The sequence below is a fragment of the Condylostylus longicornis genome, unplaced genomic scaffold (assembly GCF_029603195.1).
Source record: "Condylostylus longicornis isolate FDR11 unplaced genomic scaffold, ASM2960319v2 ptg000040l, whole genome shotgun sequence".
In the NCBI taxonomy this organism is placed as follows: Eukaryota; Metazoa; Arthropoda; class Insecta; order Diptera; family Dolichopodidae; genus Condylostylus; species Condylostylus longicornis.
In genome coordinates, this window is record NW_026578009.1 from 554,242 (window position 1) to 574,408 (window position 20,167).

Genomic DNA, 20,167 nt, shown 5'->3' on the forward strand with positions numbered 1-20,167 from the left:
TTAAAAATGTATGAGTAGTAGAATTTTATTTGAACTAAAATAAAAGTATCGGATTAAAAATTTCGTATTAAAACAATTTGATAAATTTAATTTGTATGCGAGAAAACAGTTATTGCGGCTTTTAGCTCTTTTGTTTTTTCTAGACAAGTCCCCATATATATATGTATATCGTAGGTATTACATAAAGTTAAAAGTATTGTTGTTAAATTCAATTTTTTTCTTAAATAACTTTATTCAAATTCTAAATTTATTCTTCGTGACGTTTAAAAATAGAATGACATTTTTATTTGTTATACACACATACATATTAAATATATGTATATATATTTATATGTATGTGTGTATAATCAATATTTATTAATATGTATGTATATATATATATGTTTATCAGAATATTTTTATTTTGCTTATAAGTATAATATTATAAAATATTATGATTATTATTTCACCGCAATATAAACGCAATATCTGTAACATTATGTGGGTGTCAAAAATTTATTATACCTATATATATATATATATATATATTTAAAATAAAATATAGAATAAAATTTAACACCATTTTATACATTTAAATAACATCATATGACGTCATAGCATTTTATAATGTCATAGGAAATTAAATTTAAACATAATCAACACATTATGCACTGTTCCATTTTAATAAATATTTACCTATATATACAAAGTCTATTATCTATTATACCAGTACCAAACAAACAGTGTACATACAAATTGATGTATATATATATGTATATATACATAATTCATATATAACAATTATTTGTAGCTTGTTAAGCATAAATAAGTTTCCTGCTTCTTTAATTTATTTTCCACTCATTTTCTTTCTCATTTTGTTTTTTTACTTATTGACATTTGCACATTTTTTTTTAATAAATACTAAAAAGAAAATCAAAAGAAAAACAAAAATAAAAGAAATCTTTTGTTTTTTAATTTTACTTTTTATCAAAGTCTTTAAGTAAATTTTTAAAATGGGAAAATGTATATAAGTAAATTACAAAGTGAAAGTGTGACTAATTGGAATGTAATATGTGGTAATAAAATAAAAGCCAAATAAATATAACATACTTACAAACACATGTGAAGTGTATACATTTTAAAAAAGTATAAAATAGTAAAAAAAAAAAAGAAAAAACAAGAAAATAATTTAATTTTCAAAAAAAACACAAAAATTCCAACGAATTAAGATACAAAACATATTTTTAGATTTTCTTTTAAATTTTCTCTATTTTTTCAATATTAAATTTAAAAGATGAACAAAAATTATATTTCAAGGAAACTTACAATTATTATCTCTATAATAATATATATTGGTTCGGATTGGATACCTTCAAATTAAACTATCGTAATTCAAATTGAAAAGAGGTTTTGTAAATGCAGATTAAAATATTTAATTTTATAATTCTAAATTTTGGGAATTCTTTTTCAAAATTACATTAAAAACCGTGTTACGATCTCTTATACGATTAGGGTTATTGTGCCTCCAATAATTCAAGTTTTGTTTTGATTTTATAGATGTTTGATGGCAAATCGAGTTAGATGTTTGTAAGCCCAGAAATCAAACATGAAATTTTTAGTTAAGTTTCAAACCCATAACACAAAAAAAAAAGATGGTACCTCATACTTGCTGCCCTACGTTTTAAAATGTTCTACACATAGTTTGGGATTGTGGGCTAGAAAAATTGACAAATAAAATTGATTTTCGCAAAAATTTTCTAGCATATTCCACAGAAGAAAGCTTGTATACCGGAGTGTAAATCGTAAAAAATGTGAGCATAAAAGAAATAGTAAAATTATATTTATAATTACCAATACCACGTGTAATTGTTACACGTTGTATTGTTAACAACTGCAGAACAGATGGATGACTTAATCAAACGAATGAGACAAGGAATCGAACTGTACTCGAATCAGTGATCTACCGCTTTCTAGGCGGACAGTCTACCTATTCAGCTACAAAGGAATAATTGTAAAGAAATTTATCAACCATAGGAACGCTTTAATGATGTTGCAGTTTGTTACAGATTAATATTCTCAAAAAAATAAAAATTTTTAAAAAAATATCAATAATCATTAATGGTAATATTATTTGGTAATTTGAAAAAATTTACGTTTAAAATTGAATCATAGGTCAAAGAATATAATATTTGGTTTTTAAAACATTTTGAAAATAAAGGAAAATTCCCAAATTACATATTATATAAAAAATGGGTTTTGTTTTCTTCAAAATTACAAAGAAATGTTTTAAAAATTTATTATTAATTTTATAATAAAATTGAAAATAATAAATTTTTACATACAAGCGGGGTAAAAAGAAATAGAAAGATACCTAAATGAATATTTTATCTTAACCCAAAGATAGAATTTTTATTATTAAATAAGATTACTGCTAGATTTTCATATATTATGTACATACAAGTATGTTTAATTTAAATCCATTGCACTTTGATTTTAAAAGAAAAATCTGCATACAGTAGAAATCGGTTAGAGTGTACAGAAAAATTTCATTGTAACCGGTATACAAGGAACAAATATGTATGTATTATTTAATTATTTCAATTCAAAATGAAAATAGAAGTGAGATTTAAAACTTTGACAAGAAAATAATTGTTTTTTCAAAAAACAAAAATTTTACTTTAAAAGCTATGAACCAAACTTTGTTATCATTTTTGTGCGCTATAACCGATATTTCGTTATAAAACGCTTTTACTGTACTTACAAAACTTATTCATATATAGCATTTATATTATAGAATTTTAAGAAATTTTTATTAAAAAATTTTATTGAACTAATTGTAATATATTTTGTTACTTATAATATGTAAGAATATTCTATGTCTATATAGAATATGTCTATATATAATAAAATAGAATAAAAGATATAGAAAAATTTAAAAAAATAAAAAAGAAAAAATTGCTTCTAAAGTGACCTAAAATAGTTCATATTACATTCTGTATAATAAATAAAATAGGGATGGCAAGAAAAAATCAAAATCTAAATTAATTTTTTTCTCTTTTTTTTCAATATAATATAAATTTTATATTTAGATTATTTATTCGTTTATATACATACATATATGCATATAGAATATACTATAGTCATATAATATATTCTAGCATGTGTTCATAATATTTCTGTGTGGGTATATGTAAATTTAATTTATATGATAAAGATATAGAGTATATGTATAGAAAATCGTATACAAAAAATTTAAGTAAGTAAGTACATAAATATATATGTCAACATAAATATATAATAAATTCCCGAAAATAAATGAAATTTACTTATGCACAAAACGTATATATATATATACACTTACAAATGTTGAACATGTATATGTTGTATACATGTATATATATATACATTTCTATGGAAAAATTTATGTTATAAAGCACAATTATTCCACTTGTCCAAATAACCTTTTAAATATGACCTCATTATGCAAAAATAAGAAAAACCAAAAAAAAAAAGAAAAATGAAAAGAAAAGGAAAATAAAACATAACAAAATTTATATATAAAATATACATACATACATACATATATATACATATATATATTGTGTTACAAAACAAAGAAAACCATATTACTAACTTCTAAAATAAAACAAATCTATTAATAAACACCTATATATATATATATATATATATATATGTATATATATATGTATACACCTATATATATATATATATATATATATATATATATACATATATACATCAATATAAAATATACAATGTACCAATTTATTTAACTATTATACACAAAATTACATCAAAAATTTTTATGTTTTATTTACTTATCTTCATGCATGTAGATAAATCATAATATGTAAACATGTTATACGTATGTAATATAATATATATATATACCCATATATATCCGATACATTACTATATTGTTACTACATATAATTATCATATTATAACTATACATATATACATGTAATTTATATATATACAACACAATATAATCAGATTTCATTTGAATCGCTCATATTTTATGTTACAACAAAAATATGAAGATATATAAAATAAGAATGCTCTATAAAAATATGTATATACTTATATATATATATATATATATGGACACAATTTGTACATATCCATTAAACATAATTAACAATCACACATACATAATTATTAATATTATATAGTACGATATTACACATATATCGTATATACTTAATTTGTAAATACAAAATACGCGCAACATTATTTAATAGAACAAAAATGTAAATATACAAGAAGTAAAATAAAAAATAAAATGTGCGGTTAAAAAAAAAACAAAATAAATTTTAATTTTTTTCTTTTTTCCCCTCTAAGTATAAACTTTGTTTTCATTTTGTCTATTATAGAAAAATATTTTATAACAGTGTGACCAATTTAATAAGTTTTTGATTGTAGATTCACAATTTCAATTGAAGATTGCAAATATGTACATATGTATATTTGTATATGGTATTACAAACATTATCATATAACTAGAAAAATTTTATAAGTAGAAATAACAAACTGTTAATATATTCTTGTGTATATAAAATATTTTTCTTAAAACTCCTATAATTTTTAATGGTTTATTTTCTACTAAGCAAGAAAATTTACCTTCAGAGCCAAATATATGGTAAATTTATTAGACTACTTAATTCTTATAATTTTTAAGTTGCAATATTTTTTAATATCTTAACTAAATATTAAAATTTTAATTCTTTTAATAATTTAAATCAATTTAAACCGCTGAATTAAAAACTACGAATTACAATTTTTAATTTGGCATATTTTCCCGAAATTAATTTCGTTCTAAGATGAATTTATCTCAGTTTTCAAGGATGATTCTTGTTACTTAACTTTATCCTATTATTACTCATATATTATTACTCGCTTTATAGATGAGTTCAATATCAGTTTTCCAGAGCCATACAATTCTTTTTTATGTTATAGAAAATTAAATAAAATATGACCGTGATTAAACAAAACTATTGTTGATAATTTCGTAAATTGATTTGAATTTGTAATATCTTTCAAATATAGTAAATAGAGTAAATATTTCGAAACATAATATAAATTTAAATTGAATAAAAGCCCTTACATACTGATTGTTTCTTAAACTTAATTGGATATAAAGAGTCAAAAAAAAATTCCATAAACAATAAAATAACCTTGAAGTTTAAAATAAAAAAAAAGAAAACTTCAGGGACGAATAATAAAGTATATGGTCAATTCGTTATAATAAATATGATCCCAAAATTTTTAATTTTTTTTTTTCTTTACTAAAAATTGTAAATCAAGAGCAAAATTTGTCTAAAAATTGTTATTATATTTTTAGATGATTTTAATAATATAAAATAAAATTAAATGGGCGACTATACATACAAAATTATTCCTGCTTTAATAATTGTGGAAAATACATTCTAAACATGAATATAAATTTTGTTACAGTATAATCCAGGAAAATGCGACGTGTCGCAGATGCCAAATGTTCTAACAAAGGGCAGTGTTCTGTATACACTGCCGCCATTCAGGCAACATTTAGAACTAGAATTGACGTTCTGTGACGTATCATAATTTATTTTTAATTTTTTTTCCCCGTGCTCTTGTTTGCTCTCTGAACTCATACATAAAAATGTAATTGTTTTAATATTCACATTTTGTTCAGACAACCATTGTACATATAGTCACGTCTGGAAGCAAATGTTTCGAAATTGTTATTTATTTTTTTGTTCCATTTGTTCCAGTTTGTCGGATTTGTAAGCTTAATAACACCGGTAAATTATTGTTATCTATTATATACTTTGGCCTATACCATTTCTGTACATATTTATAAAACTAAAGCAAAATCAATTAAACAGAGTCACTTAAACGGATTTCACTGTATTACAAATTGAAGTCATATTTTAATTATAAACATCTGGTCACATTAATACTATACATAAAGAGAGTCAACATTCAATAACAATAATAATAAAAATGAAAATTTTAATAGATACATAATAATAGATACATAATAAACTAAAGCAAAATCATTTAAAACGTGTCACTTAAATGGATTTCACTGTATTACAAATTGAAGTCATATTTTAATTATAAACATCTGGTCACACTAATGATATACATAAAGAGAGTCAACATTCAATAACAATAATAATAAAAATGAAAATTTTAATAGGTACATTATTGTGTACTTTACTTACTACATATGTATGTATGTATGTATAGGAAAAATGCAAAATACATTTTATTCAACATAATAATGTTACCATGTTACCTACTAAAAATTTATTACATTTAAAAAATAATTTTTTTTTTTTTTTTGAAATAATAATAATAATTTTAATAAAGTAAAAATTTTAAAAACAAATTCCCCCCAAAAAAAAACAACAAAGTAGAATTACAACATCAAGTTATTATTACTTGTAGTTATTATAATTTTTTATCATTATTGTGTTGCTTATACCTACTATATTATACATGTACATACTTATATGTATATATAACGTATATAACTTTATGTAAATATATAAATATGTACGATTTATCAAAATATCGTATTTGTATCCAAAAAAAAAAAAATATAATATTCTATACTAACACACCCACAATATACATAATATTTGATTGTATAATAATAATATTATAATTTGACTCTAAATAAGAAACCAAAAGCAAAAAAAAAAAAAACAAGAAAATAAAACAAAAATTTACTATCTCATTTTCTGTATCCAAAAAATAATATCGAACATAGAAAACAATAATACAAAAACAGCAAAATCTAACACTAAACTCTACTCATAATAAACAACAGCAAAAAGTAATAGAAACACAAAAAACAAGAAACAAAATATCAACAATATTGACAACTACAAGCAACAACAACAACAAATATGGAACTTATGCTCCTCCACTACGGCGACACACCACAATAAACCAAAAAATACCAAATACACACAATATTTTCTCACAAAAAAAAAAAAACGTTATCAAAAAAAAACAAAACTCTCTTCTAAAACGCTTTGGCATTTTTTTTTTGTGTTTGATTTTTGTTTTTTTTTTTTTTTGATTTTTTAGCTACACTTTTTTTTTTTTTTGATTCATTTTATTACTTTTTTTGGTTCTTCTTTTTATTTTATATTTTTTTTTTATTTTTGTTTTTATTTTTTTATATTTCCATTGACCTACTTTTTTCCCAAACAAAGGTTGTGTATTACTTAGCTTTATATACAAGAGCGAATTGAATACATAGTATATAATATGTATATATGTATGTATAATAGCTTATATAAACGTTAATATATAATAATAAAATATATAACAACTAGGTATGAATATACATAGATGTATACATATGTATATAAACAAAAATTAAATGATGATGAAGCCGAAGAACAAGAAGAAAATGAAAAAAAAAAAAATATTAATAAAAAAAAAAAGTAACAGAGAATAATCAGAAAAAATGGAATAGAATTTTGGTTTTCATTTTTTATTTTTCTTTTTGGTTTTTGTTAAACGAAAAGCGAAAATTCTTTTTTAAAAAATAATATTAAAATTAGAGAGAAAAACCATCAACAATAAAATTTTTTATATAATAATATTGTTATACATATAAAATTAATGCTATATGTAAATGTTATACATTATATACATTAGATTTTTTGTATACAATTTGTAAAATATACAAATTTTAAATATAAAATTAATATGTAAGTAAGTGTTTATGTTGATTAATTTACGCTAACGTATATAAATTGTACCCATCTTGAATTGTACTTTGTTTATATATCTAGGAAAGGGATACATATTTACATTTTTATTTATTGTGGTTATTACTAAATATTATTATGTATGTATTATACTACATATATTTGTACATAATTATGTGCAATATTGAAATTACATATATAGGTACTCTTTTATGCAAATATATATATATATATATATATATATATATATAATATGAACAGATATGTATATATATATTATTTGCATAAATATCCAACATGTAAAAGTATGGGTATACTATTGTACCAAAATACACAATTAGAAAATAAAACGGTTCCAATGTTTTATAGTTAAGCTATATTATATATACGAGTAATATACATATATGTATGTGCATATAGTTACTATACTCATAATATATTTTTCACGCAATTCACTCCCTTGTTTATCTTTTTTCTATATTAAAGCTTACTTTTTGTTGTATTTTTTTTTTGTTTTCTCTTCTTTTTTTTTTAAATATCTTTTTACACAAAATCAAGTGCTTTTATGCTTGGCTGGCAATATTGATAATAGAAGAAATATAGAAAAATACAAATACACACACACACATAAACATACATTTACTAAATAAATCACGAAAAACAGCCTAAAAGAAAAAAAAAAAGAAACAAGACAAAAAAAAAACATAAGAGCAAAACAAGAAACCCAAATTTACGAATTCAAAATGCGTACACGCAACGCAACACTATATACTATTTAACAAAATAAAAAAAAAAAATCAGAAAACAAAAAAAAAAATTTTTTTTAACGATTCTTCCGTAAAGATCATTTTATGGCGCTTTTTTTTGGGTTTTAGTTGGTGTACGCAACAAAGCACATATTTTTGCTTCTTTCTTTCGATGTGTTTTTTTTCTTTTTCTTTCTTATTTTAAATTATAAAACTGAAACTTTATATATGTAGCTCTCTATACACACTACTTAACTTCTGAATATAAATAAGTTTTTTTTTTTTACAATTTTGATGTTGTTCAACAATTATTAGCTTTATTTTTGTTGAAATCAAAAATGAAATAAAATATTCAAGACACAAAAATTGGTTTTGAGAAAGTTTTCAATTTTTAAAAATAGTTTTTTTGCAAAATAAATTGTAAAACATACACGGTCTACATACGCAACAAAAATTAACATTCGAATAGAAACTTTTTTTTTTTTTTGGTTTTGCTTCTTTTTTATTAGTTTTTGTGCTTGAAGCAACAATGAATTATTGACCAGTGATAGATAGCTAACTATGGATGAGTATGTAATTGAAAAAAAAATACCATTAACGCCCAAATAATTAATAATTTACACATTTATTATTTTGAAGTATTCTTTATCATTCAAAAGATAATAATTATTGAAAATTTACTGTAAAGAAAGTAGTTTTTAATGATTATTTTAAAAAATTACTCCGTAATATATGCAATTTTTTAAAATATTTACTTCTTTATAAAATACGAGTATATAATAGCTATAGCACGGTAAGATGAAATCATTTTTCATGTTTAAAACTATTTTAAATATATTGATGAGAAGTCACAGAAATTACCGCTCAAAAATAATAATTGTAACATAAAAATAATATAGCCCCTAAAAGTATGTAAATGAAAATTTGAGAATAAATGTAATAGTCTAACTATGTGGCTATGAATTTATTATATTTTCATATAACTACAAAGATATGTTCATAGGATATTATGAATTGACGTTTCGTTTGTAAAACTACAGAAATAGTGATATAGACAAATATAGGTAAGTCGATTCCATGCATCCAATCACGTAAGTGACAACTCAAAAAATAATTTATTTAAATTCATCACTTCATTTTTACAAATAGTTTATAGTTAAAAATATTAAAATTCTATTTAATTTAGCTGTTGTTTACCTATATTTCAGAAACTACTAAGAGATTTTCCTACTGAAATTTCGCGTAATTGAATATGGTAATAGAGCCAAAACTCAAATCATTTTCAAAATTTTAAATCTAATTTACTTAAAATTAAAAAAAATTTTATTAGACACGTCCACTGAGCCGTTTCTTTATTTATTTTAATTTCAAATTCAGATATTTTCCATTTATTTTTATTTAAATATGATGTTACAGTTACCTTAAAAAAAGATTTATTTTCAAATATATGTAGGCATCTAGCCATACTCAAATTTTCATAACACCCTTAAAATATTTCTAAATAATTTTTTCTTAAATTATTAATTGCACATATTCAAAAACGTTCAATTTTCGACCCACTTATTAATTATATAATTTTTTATGCAAAAACGAAAACAAAAACAAATTAACAGAAGTCAATAAACGCAAAAAATTGAATACGTCACAATTTTAGCGTCGTCAATATTACGCATTTTATAAAAAAAAACTTATACACATACATTTTATCCTTATTTCATCTTGGCATTTTTCAATTCTGAAAAAATCAAAAGAGTTCAAAAATACACTTATTTTTTTTATCAAAAGCATCAAAAATATTTTACAAACAACGCATTTATTCAATTATTGTTTTGTTTGCAATAAGGTCTATTTTCAAATACGTAGTACATTATATTACTTTATACACACAAAAACCCTCACAATTGGAAATATTTGAAAAATTAAGAACAAAAGCTGGGGTATAAATTATTCTATATGGGATACTATTTTATTTTGTGTATATCCTTTTTGTATATCCTTACTTATATTTGTATTATAACATACAATCTCAATTATATAAAAATGTATGGTGTGCTTATATTATTTTCACAATCATATATACAATGAATACGTGTAGGAAATCTTTTTGTGAATAAAAAATTGGCAAATATACATAAATATTCAAAATTTAACAGTATTACATACATTATTTACTTTAAAATATAAATAAATATTATTTTCATTTATTTGTTTATTTTATTTCTATTTTTTTTTTCTTTTTTTTTTTGTGTTCGACATTCAGATAAAATTTTTGTATTTGAACTAATTTTAGAAATAGAAATTTTGTATAAATTGATAAGAGAATGGTAAAATGTTAAGTCATCAAACTGTTATACACACTTTTTGAAAATATTCTAAATTTATGAATGAAAGAGAATACAAGAAACAAAAAATTTTATAAAGTATAAGTTAACGAAAAAAGGATGAGTTAGGTTCAAAAAGAACAAAAACACTTGGTATACACGAAAATAAAAAAATCAAAAAGTAACAAAGAAAAAATTACAAATGTTTTCTTTAGTAAAAGAAAATTAAAAGGATATTAACTATGCTGCTTTTATTATTGTATTTTTATATAAAAGAAAATTGAGTAGGAGGAATAAAAGTATACAAGTATAGTAAAAATAAAAAACAAAAAAAAAAAGGAGGATGAGAAAACATGAAAAGAGGGGAAAAGCTCTTCTCTATAATGTTCTATGAAAATAAATAAAAAAAAAAACCAAAAGGACATACGCCACATATTTTTGGTTTTGGTATGTATATATAAGTATATGAAACCAATACGTTTAGTTTAGAAAATGTAAACTAAAACTCATATACTAAAATTTATTTTGATTTTAAGTGAATTTATAAAAAAAAATGGAATATTTTGTATACGCTATACTATTTTTGCCCAACAGTATTGTGCGACTTATAAACAATCATATTAGAATGATTACGGCATATACTTATTTTAATAGGTATAAGATGCTCAAATATTTTATACTAAGATACAAAATAGTCATTACAGTCACCAATGTTAATTAAAAATAAACGTGAATTAAATTTTAATATAGCTATTCTACAAATTCCAAAATATATTATACAAGTATACTATTTTATTGTAATATATTTCATTTTATTGTAATATACTGCTATTTAATACTTCAAGTGTATAACACATCAGTTGTATAAGACTTCTATGTTCACACCAACTAGCCTATACACTAGCCTACATTTTGAGTTCCATTTAAAGCAAAGAGTATATATATTAAATATGAAAACATATAAAAATTCCAAAGAGACCAGAATATACAAATTTCCAAAAAGAGACCAGAATATACACACTTAAGGGTAACAAGGGATATGCAAAATAAATGTTAAATATGTTTAGATGTCTAAATTTATATTGGCAAATTTTTATATCTATCGGCAATTTTCTAACTCTAATTTTTATATCTATTATTATTTTCTAATCCAATCTTTTACAAGTTTAGTATAAAATATTCGTAATTTGAATTCTCTTTTGCGCGAAAAAAATTCGACCGGCCCGGTTAAAAAAAAAAAAAAACGAACAAAAAAGATGTTGGAATATAAGATCTATGCATACGTAATTTTGATGTTAAATTGGTTTGAGCCCTAACTAAAAGTTTACGTTAAAATATTGTGAACGTATAATTTGAAAAAATTGAATTATATTATTATACATAATAATAATGTGTTTTCTACCCCTAAGATTCAGCCATACACAATTATATATATATTGTTAATAAATCAATATATTAAAACATCTTATCATAAACGCAACTATATCTAAGAAATGTATATATGTATATATACGAAAATGTAGTAAACAAACGAATAAATACGGTATATATGAGAAAATTAAATAAAAAATTATTATTTAAAATCAACTTTCTTTCATCATTAAATTATTTATGTTGAAATAAATCAACATAAACTTACTCATTGTATACATAAAATTTAAATATACTCGCAATATAAAAAATATAAATTTTGCAAATTAAAACTTAACAGAAAAAAAAAAAAATAGTATAACTATATAAAATTGCAAAAGAAAAACAAAAAAGAAATTTAAATTCCAAAATTCATACATGAAAGAATGTTACCTAACCTTATACACATAAAATTTATATTTCCCCGTTCCTATCCTCCATTTCGTACTTGTATGAAATACAAAACAAAAAATTATGCTACAATCAAGTACATTTACTTATATACAATAATAGTATATATTTTAACGTATAACATAATCCTACATATATATTCACGTACGTATGTAAGGTATAATATGGTTGTGTTCATATATTAATAATAAATGAATGTAGGTAAATGTATCTTATAACTTCTTCAAAAATATTAAATAGGTCATTAAAATGTTGAATTTTTTTTTTCTTGTTTTCTTTTTATATATATATACAACAAACTTTAGTATATATTTAAACAAACATGTGTACTTAAATTGTAGTTATACAAGCTTAAATGCTGTACAACATAAAATTTTTTTTGTTTTCGTTTTTTTTCAGTTACATATATATATAAATATGGTTTATAGGTATTATAAAATATTGAAAAAAAAAATGTAAATGAAATATAATTATTTAGTAAAAAAAACGAGAATAAGTAAAGAGTATAAGTAATAAACAAAAAAAAAAAGGAAAGCTTACCTCAACACCAATTGTAGTAATGCGTACAATTACATCATCTTTTTGTAAATCATGACTTATAATATCACCGGATGTTTCACGACCGTTATGTGTTAAAAATACTTTTTGTCCAGGTAATAATTGTACACCCATTATTGATCTAAATCCAGGTCCAATTAATTCTGATTCACGAAATTCTTTAATAAGTGCATTACGTCTTATTGTTTGTATTGGATTTATAAGTAAATTAACATGTTGTTGATGTTGTTGGTGTTGTTGCTGAATATGTTGTTGTTGTGTAACAATAATTTGTTGTTGTTGTTGTTGTTGCTGTTGTAAATGATGTTGTTGTTGTTGTTGTTGTTGTTGATGTGATATTTCATTAATAATATGATCATTTTGTTGTTCACAATTTTGATCTGTATCCATCATATTTGAATCATAATTTGATAATGAATTTGATGATGATATTGTTGATGGTGTTGATGATGATGTAGTTGATATTGATGATGATGTTGTATAACAAATATTATTTTGTTGTTGTTGCTGTTGTTGTTGTTGTTGTTGTTGCATTTGTTGAGTATTATTATTATTTATACTATTATTTGTATTATTATTATTATTATTATTGTTATTACTATTATTGTTATTAATAATATATGTTACAGCACCATTTTTAATACCACCATCCATTATTATATCTGATGATGATTGCATTTGCATTTGTACTGTTTTAAAATCAAAACGTACTGAATATCTTGTTTCAGATGTTAAATTAATACAATTATTATTTTCACTTTGTTGATTTTTATTTGGTGGTGTACGAACGTCCTGTATAACACCAGAATACCAGAGACCGTCTGGTCCCTGTGCACAAACTCTAGTGCCAATGATAGATCGTTTTGCTAGACGCCTACCAGTTGACATTATACAATTTGAAATTATATAATAATAATAATAAGAAATTATAAAGAGAATTTTATTTAAAAATATTGATTAACAAACACGTGTGATTAAAACAATAATAATTAAATATTATAGACAATTAAGAAAAGAAAAACTTATTTATTTTTTTTAATTTTTTTTTTTTGTTTGAGAATGAATTTATAAATAAAAGAAAAAAAATTTTTTTTTTTTTTAATATTTTTTGATTTTTTATTTTTTCTTTTTTTTTTGTGTTTTATGTAAGAATAAATAATTTTTGATTTTTTTTTTTTCAAATCAAATTAATTTTTATTTTTTTTTTGCTATTATGATTTTTTTTTTAAATTAAGCCAACTTTTTTATGTAATTTTCTAATCATATTTTTTTGCTATTTTTTTTTTTTTTTGTATGCAAAAATCATTAAAAAACGAAAAGGTGAATTTTTTTTTTTTGAAATTTGACTACAAAATAATTGGTGAAATAACCGGGTCGGTGTCTCAAAATACTTTGTATCTCATTGTCGAAGATTTTGATTTTCTAAAATGAAAGATTTGATGAAACATTGATTTTTTTTTTTTCTGAATTTGAATTTGATTTTTTTTTGTAGAACGTTTGAGATCGTTCTCCTGCCTTCTTTCTTTATTACAATTTTTTTATTCAACTTACTTTAAATTGTTTTGAAAGTTCGAATGTGAATCAATTTTGAATATTTTTTCACTTTACTGTTCATTGACAAAACCGTTAATATTTTTATTTTTTTTTATAGAATTGAAAAAAAAAATTTTTTTCTCTTTTACACTTTTGATTAATTTTTTTTCAACATCTTTTAATTAGTTTTTTCTATTTTTATTCTTAATTATAATTTTCACTTTTGATTTTTTTTTCTAATAATTTTTAAAATTTTTTTTTTTTGAAAAAACAAAGAAAATATTTTTTTTTATTTAGAAAAAAAAAATTAATTTTTTTTTTTAAATTTTGAAATTTTTTTTTAATTTTTTTTTTTTGAGTGTAGCTCTGTAGATAGTATAACAATGAATTAATTTTTAGTGGATCAGGATGAGTGAGAGAAACTGAACTACATGAAAAAAAAACTATACAGTTATTTTAAACTACATATATAATTATAACCTTTACGTACATGCGTACATACATATATAAATATATGTAAATACATATTCATATATATATAAAAGTATTACTTTCAAAAAAAAAATATATGTATATAGTGTGATATATAAGGTTCAAGGTGAACTATTTACTTTTAAAATATTAAAATTTACAATATTATAAAAAATATATAGTGTGAATATAAGGATTTTTTTCTAAATGGTCTTCCCCATACTGGTATATATATATATATGTATATTTTATGTATAATTTTGTAAAAAGAAAAAAGTTAATTTTTTTAAAAATTTATACACATTATGCACAGTTTCTTATAAAAGACAAAAAAAAATTTAAAATTTCTTTAACAGTACCTTCCATTTATATATGACCTTCAAATTAGTACATAATATGTACCTATAATTATAATTCTTTACACATATTATTTATACATATATAAGATTTTTGAATAGGTTACAAAAATTATATATATGAATTTATTTATAAAATTGAATAAAAAAAATTTTTTTTCTGATTTCGCAGATTTTAAATTGATAATGAAATTTAACCTTATAGAATCAAAATATGATTAATTATTTTAGATTACCATAATTACTTTAGTATGGGTACACTTATAATATTTAAAGAAAAATTCACCACAATTAGAAATTAGTATTTTATTTTCAACACATTTTCATATATATTTCTTAATTTCAACTTTCCTATTGTACTCTTAATCACCTTTTGTATTGTAATTTTTCAAATTGTTGTTCAAAGTTCTCTCTTTGTGTCAACTAATCGTTTTATTTTCGATATCAAATTTTATAACCATTTCAAAAAACAAAGTATTATCAAATTTTTTAATAATCAAATTTACATTTTTAGTATCGAAATCGAAATATAATAAATAATTTTATATATTTTCATTTCAAAATTAAATTAAATATGAATTTGTACTACTAAATCAATTTATTTTGAAAGAAGGTTAAAAATTTTTAAATTCAACAATTTTATTGTTAAAAATCATAAAATTCACCTATAAAAAACTTACACTTAAGAGCATTTTTTTTGTTGAATTATTAATATCATTTATTGTACTATAATGACTATATAACAAAAAAAAAAAAAATTATATTGATTGAAATTTGAAAAAAACAAAAAAGAAAAATTTCTTTTAGATAGAGGTGAAATAAATATCTAAGTAAATATATTAATAATTTTTTAAAAGAAAAAAGAATTCATTTCGCTACCAACTTGTTATACTCATATATATTTATATATATATTCATGTACATAAATTTATTATAATGCACAAACCTACACATAATATATATTACACATTTTATATATATATATATATATACCATGTATGTATGTATGTATATGCTAAATTTGTAAAATTGTTTCTGACAATTTCAAGGACATTTTGTTTTTTTTTTTTGCTTTCTTGTCTCTTGATTTTCTTTATATTCTTATAGAAAAATTCTTAAACAAAAAAAAAAAAATTTTTTTTTTTTAATTTTAAATTTCTTAAAAATAAAAATAAAGAATTTTAGATAGATAAAATATTAAAAATAGGAATAGAATTGTCTTTTTTTTTTTCTTTTATTTTAATTCAAATAAGTTTTAGAAAAAAAAAAAAACTTTTATTAACAAAAAAAATTTTCTTTTGTTATTTATGAAAACTGTGTATGACGTCATGTTTATAATATTATATTTGATTTTATTTTTCACATTTTCTTTTTATTTCTTTCTTATTTAATTTAATTATTATTACATGAGAATATTTAACAAAAATTTTACATAACAATAAATAATATTTTATATTTAAATTAAAATCATATTTAATTTTATTAGTAATTGAGTGTGTGAATGTGGTATAAAATTTTTCTATATAAAAATTATTTTCTATGGCTATAAGCCGGTAACAAAAAAAAAATTAAATTAACTTTTTTTTAATAATTTTATAATATTTATATTTGTATATAACTATTATATACTTGGTTATTAAAATATAAAAAAATAAGTAAATAAAAATAAAATATAAAATATGCAAATTTCTGTAATTTTTTAAAATTGTTTAAAATTAAAATTTTTTTTTTCTGAAAAAAAAATTTTTGAATTTAATTGAATTAAAATAAAAAAATAATAAATTAATTTAAATGATTTGAATATAAAAAATTTTTTTTTAGAATACTTTCATCAAAAATTAATAATTATTGTAAATTATTTTTATTTTTAAGTATTAGGACATGCACTTTTGCTATTTTTTAAATATAAATATTCGATTTAATTAATTAAATTGTAATTTTTCTTTATTAAATATATAAAAGTATTTATTATTTTAAATGTTATTTTAAATATAATTAGTTTTATTGTTTTTTTAAAGTGAGAGCCCAATATGTCAGTATATTACCGGCTAATTTATGGTTTACATTTGTATGAGAATAATTTATTAAATTTAATTAATAAAATTTTAATAATAATTTTAAAATATGTATTAGAAATAAAACCGGTCTCCATAATAAATATAATTTTTTTATTATTATGAAATTAATATTAAAATATTATGAAAATAAATACTATAAAAATTAAATTAAATTCGAAATTTTTAAATAAATTTTTTATTGGAAAATAATCATATATTGTTTCTTATGCAATATTTCACAATAAATGTTCTAATTATTTAGTATAATTATGCTTATTATTAAATATAACACCGAAAAATTAAAAAAAAAAAAGATAACAAGTGTTCTTTTTTTTTAAATTGTGCACTCAATTATTTATTTTTTTATTGTTTTTATAATAACAATTTGTAATATTTTCGATTAAATATTTTATTTTTTTATTTTTATAACTTATTTATTATTTGCTAATATCACTTATTATTTTCAATATTATATTATATATATATAACAGTTTATTAATTTAAATTTTTTTTATGATATTTTTTTATTCGTTTGCATAATATTGAATTTTGGTTTTTTGTATTAAGAATTAAAATCTGTAATATTATATTTTTCGAAATTCACTTAAAATTTTATTTTATTTATTCAATACTGTTATACTTAAGTTTTATAAGTGTTTTTAAATCTTTCTTTATTTAGGAATTATTTAAATTATATTTTGAATGAATTTGTTTATAGATTTATATAAAAATTGTAAGTATAAAATAGGGTAAGTAGATTTATGTAAGAAAAAAATAACTAATTTGAATAAGAAAAAATGAAAAAACCAAAAATTAATAAGAACCTATCAGAAAAATTTGTTTTATTTTTTTTTTTTTAATTTAAGTTCAAAATACTTTCTTATTTAATTTTTTCAATTTTATTTTGTATTATAATTAATTTTACTTTTGAACTTTATTTAATAATGAAATTTCTATATTATATTAACATTTCTATTTGTGCATACACATACATAATTACATACAGAAATTTATAATATTTTTTTTATTTTTTTTTTGTGTTGTTCTCATTTATTAAAAAAAATTACTGTATTTTAAGAAATTTCAAAATTTTTTAATGAAATATAAGTAAATCTAAAAAAAAAATAAAAAAAAAAAAATAAAAAAATATTTTAATTAAAATTTTTTCCTTTTAATTTAGAATTTTATAAACAATATAATGAAGGTGAAAGAAATTAATTATAATAACAGTATTGTCACAAATAACAGTATAATATTTTCGAATTTATAAGTATTATACATATATAAAATAATTTTTTTTTGTTATTTTTGTTTCTATTATTTTCTTTTAATAAATTTGAAATTTTCTTGAATTAATCATACAGAGCTCACTCATTCTCTTTGTTATATTTTAATTCTCTATTATTTTATAATGAAAATATTATAAAATTTAATATTACTAAATTAATATTAATTTTTATATTAATGTTTATTATTTAATAATGAAACCAAAAACGAAAATAAACAAAAAATACCGCTATTTGAAATTTTGCAAAAGGAAAATAAAAAAACAAACAAACAGGAAAAATTCCTGTTAATTAAAGATTTTTTTGTTTCTCTTTTTTTTTTCTCTCTCTCTCTTCTAAATTTATTTATTATTTGAAAATTTTTTTTTTGTTTTTTTAATCAATCATATTTAAATTTTCCAAACTTCATAAATTATTTTTATTATTTTTTTTTTTTTATTATTATTAAATTAGGTTTGGTAAATTATTTTTCTTCTTCTTTTTCTTTTCGCTTTTCTTGCTGTCTGAACACGAAAGTCGACTATCGAAGACTGAAAAAGTAAACAGAATTTTTTTTTCACTATCCGAAAAAATGTTGAAAAATTGAATATTGTGTGGAATACAAAGAAAAAAAAAACAAGAGCAAAATAAAAATTGAGCATAACATAAAAAAAATAATAAAAATGAAAAGTATATAAAAAGTAATTTGTATTTCTTTATATTTTGATAAAAAAGCAATAACAACAACAACAAGACAAAGCTAGAGAAAAATTCCTATTTGATAAAACAAAAAAAAAAAAGAAATGAAAGAAAAAAATTCATAATGTGCGCCTGCATTTTGTTCTCCCCAATTTTATCCAATTTTTTTCTTTCATTTTTTCTCTTTTTGTTTTCTTTTTTTTTTTTTTTGAGTTAAATCTTTTTCTTTGTTTTTCATGTAATCATAACAGTTTTTTTTTTGTAAATACAAAACAGTGTTTGTATTTATGAGAAAATTGAGAATTTTATTTTATATTTCAATATTTTGTTTTGTTTTTTTTTTTTTCTTTTTACACAAATTTACTCAAATTTTGCTTTTGCGTACAAAACAAATACAAATATCAAAATAATCTCTCAAAAATTATCCCTCCCTACTCTGAATTCTCAATTTTTTAAAGCTACACATTATAATACAATTTGTATAATGCAACAAAATATTGTTTTCAACAGTATAACAATAATATAATGTTTGTATAATAATAATAGAATGATAAAATACAAAAAAGGAAAAGTTGGACTTTATGAGAGCATAAGAAGAGAGAATTAATATACCTAAAGGGAATTA

General features: G+C 20.1%; 1 protein-coding gene across 3 annotated transcripts in view; it reads right to left on the bottom strand.

Annotated features, from left to right (window-relative positions):
* LOC129609506 (zinc finger protein 395) overlaps positions 1–19,390 on the bottom strand; it is a 165,457-nt gene extending 146,067 nt beyond the window's left edge. The window contains exons 1-3 of one of the 3 annotated variants that reach the window (XM_055521445.1): positions 19,093–19,390; positions 14,713–14,930; positions 13,144–14,035 (exon numbers count right to left, since the gene is read on the bottom strand). In XM_055521445.1, the coding sequence (XP_055377420.1) occupies positions 13,144–13,845 (702 nt within the window). In that variant the 5' untranslated portion in view covers positions 13,846–14,035; positions 14,713–14,930; positions 19,093–19,390. Of the gene's footprint in view, positions 1–13,143; positions 14,931–19,092 lie in introns of all 3 variants that reach the window. The other 2 variants (XM_055521444.1, XM_055521443.1) reach the window with 2 other exon arrangements.
* Positions 19,391–20,167: the final 777 nt, after the last annotated feature.